Genomic DNA, 6459 nt, shown 5'->3' with positions numbered 1-6459 from the left:
TGGCAATGTTCTGTTCCTCCATATAGACTATTATTCATGCGTTTTACTCTTTTGATACTAAGGTCAAAAACACTCATAATACACGTTTCCCGTAATGTCTTTTCGTTTTTCACATATAGGGTACTTTGGTTTCATTTATGCGTTTTTTTTACGTAACAAGCTTACAAAACACTTAAAATTCTTGTTTTGGGTAATGTTATTCTGTTTCTCCATACAGGGTGTTTTTCATGCGTTTTATCGTTTTGGCATGTAAAAATTTCAAAAACACTCAAAAGAAACGTTTTCTTAATGTTGTTTTGTATTCCCATATCGGACGATTTGTATGCTTTTAAGCGTTTTCGTGCCTAACACGCTGAAGAACACTTATTAGACACGTTTCTGGAATCTCGTTTCCTTTACCCAAATAGGGTGCTTTACATGCATTTTGGCGTTTTGATACATAACAATGTGAAAACACTCAAAACGCACATTTTTGGTAATGTTCCCATTATCCATATAGAGTGTTATTCATGCGTTTTAGCGATCTCGCACCTAAGGTGGAAGGTGGAAATACAGAAGCAGGCAGGGAATTCCAGAGTTTACCAGAGAAAGGGATGAATGATTGAGAATACTGGTTAACTCTCGCGTTAGAGAGGTGGACAGAATAGGGGTGAGAGAAAGAAGAAAGTCTTGTGCAGCGAGGCCGCGGGAGGAGGGGAGTCATGCAGTTAGCAAGATCAGAAGAGCAGTTAGCATGAAAATAGCGGTAGAAGACAGCTAGAGATGCAACATTGCGGCGGTGAGAGAGAGGCTGAAGAGTCAGTTAGACGAGAGGAGTTGATGAGACGAAAAGCTTTTGATTCCACCCTGTCTAGAAGAGCAGTGTGAGTGGAACCCCTCCAGACATGTGAAGCATACTCCATACATGGACGGATAAGGCACTTGTACAGAGTTAGCAGATGGGGGGAGTGAGAAAAACTGGCGGAGACGTCTCAGAATACCTAACTTCATAGAAGCTGTTTTAGTTAGAGATGAATTGTGAAGTTTCCAGTTCAGATTATATGTAAAGGACAAACCGAGGATGTTCAGTGTAGAAGAGGGGGACAGTTGAGTGTCATTGAAGAAGAGGGTATAGTTGTCTGGAAGGTTGTGTCGAGTTGATAGATGGAGGAATTGAGTTTTTGAGGCATTGAACAATACCAAGTTTGCTCTGCCCCAATCAGAAATTTTAGAAAGATCAGAAGTCAAGCGTTCTGTGGCTTCCCTGCGTGAAATGTTTACCTCCTGAAGGGTTGGACGTCTATGAAAAGACGTGGAAAAGTGCAGGGTGGTATCATCAGCGTAGGAGTGGATAGGACAAGAAGTTTGGTTTAGAAGATCATTAATGAATAATAAGAAGAGAGTGGGTGACAGGACAGAACCCTGAGGAACACCACTGTTAATAGATTTAAGAGAAGAACAGTGACCATCTACCACAGCAGCAATAGAACGGTCAGAAAGGGAACTTGAGGTGAAATTACAGAAAGGAGGATAGAAGCCATAGGAGGGTAGTTTAGAAATCAAAGCTTTGTGCCAGACTCTATCAAAAGCTTTTGATATGTCTAAGGCAACAGCAAAAGTTTCACCAAAATCTCTAAAAGAGGATGACAAAGACTCAGTAAGGAAAACCAGAAGATCACCAGTAGAGCGGCCTTGACGGAACCCATACTGGCGATCAGATAGAAGGTTGTGAAGTGATAGATGTTTAAAAATCTTCTTGTTGAGGATAGATTCAAAAACTTTAGATAGGCAGGAAATTAAAGCAATAGGACGGTAGTTTGAGGGATTAGAACGGTCACCCTTTTTTGGAACAGGCTGAATGTAGGTAAACTTCCAGCAAGAAGGAAAGGTAGATGTTGACAGACCTAGATGAAAGAGTTTGACTAGGCAAGGTGCAAGCACGGAGGCACAGTTCCGGAGAACAATAGGAGGGACCCCATCAGGTCCATAAGCCTTCCGAGGGTTTAGGCCAGCGAGGGCATGGAAAACATCATTGCGAAGAATCATAATAGGTAGCATGAAGTGGTCAGAGGGTGGAGAAGAGGGAGGAACAAGCCCAGAATCGTCCAAGGTAAAGTTTTTAGCAAAGGTTTGAGCGAAGAGTTCAGCTTTAGAAATAGATGTGACAGCAGTGGTGCCATCTGGTTGAAATAAAGGAGGGAAAGAAGAAGAAGCAAAGTTATTGAAAATATTTTTGGCTAGATGCCAGAAGTCACGAGGGGAGTTAGATCTTGAAAGGTTTTGACACTTTCTATTAATGAAGGAGTTTTTGGCTAGTTGGAGAACAGACTTGGCATGGTTCCGGGCAGAAATATAAAGTGCATGAGATTCTGATGATTGAAGGCTTAAGTATCTTTTGTGGGCCACCTCTCTCTCATGTCTAGGACGAGAACAAGCTGTGTTAAACCAAGGTTTAGAACAGTGGTTCCCAAACTAGGGGGCGCGCCCCCCTAGGGGGGCGCGAGGAGGATACAAGGGGGGCGTGAATTCATCTGCTCAAAATTATTTGTTTAATTAGAATAATAAAATCATTCAAAGAACAAATATCTGTCATTACATACATGCAAAGTATAATTATAGCAGTCACTCCAACCCGTTTTCTATTAAGCTAGTTCTCTTTACACGTTTTGGACAAGTCAATGATACCAACCACACTGACGCCACTGAGGGACTCGTCACAAACTCCCGTCAACCTGAGCACATATTCCCCTTGTCCACGGTAGGGATTTATTTCACTCTTCAATTCTGGATCACATACGTGTATGAGTGACATTGTAACCTTGACGATTTGCAAGGGTAGAACGATGCAGAATGGAATGTCTTGTGTGAAATACTCGTTGTGATCGAAAGTGTGAAATGTAAATAATACGCGGTGAGTTTTGTACGCTAGTTTGAATGTATGTGGTGAAGTGTGTGCGTTGATTCCAGTATAGGCGGCGAAAAGTGTGTGTGACAAATTAAGTGTACTGTGTTGCTGGGTTGATGGTTCAATCGCCATATCTATTCACTTAATAAAAAACGTTAATAAAAATCTCAGACAGCAGAAAGAAGCGAATCTATTATAAAAAAAGTGGAAATGATAAAACAAAGCCAAAAAACACGATAACAGACTAAACCACTGCAAACACAAACTCAACTCTTGACACGTAAGCAAAACTAAACCACCGTGCGCGCACTGCTCTACATCACACCAAAAACGTACCATCATATCACAATTCAGTCATCGCCAAAATCGCTAATATAGGATCCAACAAAGGTACATGGGCACAACTATGCCAAGGTCGACTGTATGCAAAACATCGCTCGTCAAATCAACACATTACATCACAGTATAACTGAGCATTTTCGTGCGTGTAGTTTTACTCCGTTTGCTTCTTCTCGTTGTATTTTCCGCAGTTGTTCTCATTGTCATTATTGTTAAGATATAAGCCACGTTGTGTGCTGAATATTTGTGGTATGTTACAGATTTATGATTTCCAGTTGTGTGATCTATGTTCTATGAATGTGTGGTGTGGTGCATGCCAATACGGTATGTTATATAACTACTTAGTTCCATGGTGCAGTTTATAAGTTTGTTGCTATTTTCACTTTGCAGAAATGTCTGGGGCAAAGAAAAGAAAGTATTCAGATGAATATATCAAGTATGGCTTCACTGTTATAGAGAGGAATGGATTTCATCTCCCTCAGTGTGTCATATGCCATACAGTCCTCAGCAATGACGCCTTAATACCTGGTCGTCTGGAGCGACATTTGAGCACAAACCACAAAGCATTAAAAGAAAACCCAAAGGAGCTCTTCACAGCCATACTGCATGAGCTGAATCGTATGAAGCTGGACTCAAGCAGTGTTTTTCATCAAGAAACGTGGAAACTGGTGGAAGCATCTTACGAGTTGTCACTACTTATTGCAAAAGCAAAGAAGCCTCACTCTGTGGGGGAAACTCTTGTAAAACCCTGCCTTTTGAGTGCTGCAAATACTGTGCTTGGGGAAGAAAGCCAAAGAAAGTTATCAAAGATTTCCTTATCAGATAACACAGTGAAGCGTCGCATTGACGAACTTTCAGAAGACATAAAAGAACAAGTTTTGGACAAAATAAAAGCATCTCGCTTCTTTGCAATACAGTGCGATGAAAGTACTGATGTTGCTCACCTCTGCCAGCTGCTTGTTTATTCTCGATTCGTGGATGAAGGAACTGTGAAAGAAGAAATTCTTTTCTCAGCAGCACTGGAGACAACAGCAAAGGCCATCGATGTTTTTTCAAAGGTTGATGAGTTTTTCCAAGAGCACGGTCTTTCATGGGAAAAATTAGTCGGTGTTTGTACTGATGGTGCCCCATCAATGATTGGATCTCGCTCTGGATTTGTGAAGCTGGTGAAAGAAAAAAAATCCTGCTGTAACTGGGACTCACTGTGTTATCCACAGACAGTCATTAGCAAGCAAAACTCTGCCTAGTAATCTACGCAGTTCACTGAATTTGGCAATAAAAGTGGTGAATTTTGTAAAGAATAGCTCTTTGAATTCTAGGCTTTTCGCAGCTCTTTGCTCAGATTTGGGCACTGATTACAAGACTCTCCTGTTTCACACCGAAGTCCGCTGGCTTTCCAAGGGAAACATGCTGAGTCGTCTTTACGAGCTCAAAGATGAAGTGGAAATTTTCTTGCAGAAGCAGAAACAAGACAAACTGTATGAAGCATTCAGAGAGGAAGACTTTCAGCTCTCACTAGCATACCTTGTGGACTTTTTTGAGGGTATTAACAACCTCAATTTGAAGTTACAAGGAAGAAACACAAACATCATTGCACACTCTGATGTGATCAGAGCTTTCACCGAAAAAATTCATCTTTGGAAACGAAAAGTACAAGTTGGGAACTTTTCATCGTTCTCACATCTGAATGAGCTCTTATCTGAGAAGAGAAACATTGAGCAGTATGACGTGACAAAAGAGGTTTTATCACATCTGCATTCCCTTGCTGAGGAATTTATGCACTATTTTCCAGATGTCTCAATGGAGAATTCTCTTTGGACATTGGTGCAGAATCCATTTAACACTGATGTGGAGTTGTTACTGGAATCACTGCAAGAGGAAACCATCGATTTGAAATGTGACTCCAGCGCGAAAAGGGACTTTGAAACAATGAAGTTAGAAGAGTTTTGGGTGAAATATCTCCCCATTTACCCAAAAGTAGGTGAAGAAGCACTTCGTGTGATTCTTCCCTTTTCTTCTACTTATCTTTGTGAAGCAGGATTTTCAGCTCTTGTTGTTCTGAAAACAAAACAGCGCAACCGACTTGATGTAGAAAATGACTTGCGTTGTGCGCTGTCATCCTTCAATCCTAGAATTTCTGATCTTGTAAGGAAGAAGCAGCAGCATCCATCTCACTAAATTAGTTCATAAATTTTGCCTTAGTCTCATGAGTCATTCCAAATATTATATGCCATGTTTTCAAATTATTTTTTCTTAAAACTGCAACTCAATTTTGCCAATTTGCTAATGTTCAAACCTTTTTTTTCGCTCACTTTGAACCAAATGTTTCCATTTTAGTTACTGGAATGTAGTATTATTTGTTTGAGTGGCTTTCATTATTAAAATGTAATACAAACAAATATGTTTTCCTGAACAATGCTAAGAAATAAATGTAAGAATCATTTCATATGAAAAAAAAAAGAGGCACTGGGGGCGTGCGGGTCTACTGGAAGCAAAAAGGGGGCGTCAGGTAAGATAGTTTGGGAACCACTGGTTTAGAAGGTTTAGGTCGAGAATAAGAGTGAGGAATGTGCGCCTCCATGCATACTTAACTAGCTCAGAAACACTTGAAATATTTGTTTATGATAATGCTATTGTTTATCCATGGTGTTTTTTTTTTTTTTACATGCGATTTAGCGTTTCGGTAACTCAAAAAAGTTTTTCGCAATTTTTTTTTTTTTTTTTCCCTTCATAGGGTGCTTTCCATGCTTATTAGCGTTTTGGTGCCTAGCACGTCAATAAATACTCAAAAGGGACTTTTCTGGAAATCGCGTTTCCTCTCCTGATATAGGGTATAAAAACATATGTTATTAGTGTTTTTGATTTAGTGAGGTACGAAAACGCCAAAAGTGCATGCAAAGTAAGCTATATGGGAGAAACAAACAACATTACCAAAAACGTGTCTTTTGAGTGTTTTACAGCTTTTTACGAACCGAAACACTAAAATGCATGCAAAAGAAATTTCATGGAGAATATATATATATATATATATATATATATATATATATATATATATATATATATATATATATATATATATATATATATATATATATATATATATATATATATATATATATATATATATATATATATATATATATATATATATATAGATAGATAGATAGATACATAGATAGATAGATAGATAGATAGATAGATAGTTATATATATATATATATATATATATATATATA

The 6459-nt window shown here is 38.9% G+C and overlaps 1 protein-coding gene across 1 annotated transcript; it reads left to right on the top strand.

Annotated features, from left to right (window-relative positions):
* Positions 1-3615: 3615 nt before the first annotated feature.
* Positions 3616-5401, top strand: LOC135103268 (protein FAM200C-like). Its single transcript, XM_064009311.1, has 2 exons — positions 3616-4411; positions 4566-5401. Exons 1-2 carry the CDS (start codon positions 3616-3618, stop codon positions 5399-5401), a joined length of 1632 nt encoding a protein of 543 aa, XP_063865381.1.
* The last annotated feature ends 1058 nt before the right edge of the window (positions 5402-6459 follow it).

The sequence above is a fragment of the Scylla paramamosain genome, chromosome 9 (assembly GCF_035594125.1).
Source record: "Scylla paramamosain isolate STU-SP2022 chromosome 9, ASM3559412v1, whole genome shotgun sequence".
In the NCBI taxonomy this organism is placed as follows: Eukaryota; Metazoa; Arthropoda; class Malacostraca; order Decapoda; family Portunidae; genus Scylla; species Scylla paramamosain.
This window is presented reverse-complemented; position numbering and strand designations above follow the sequence as displayed.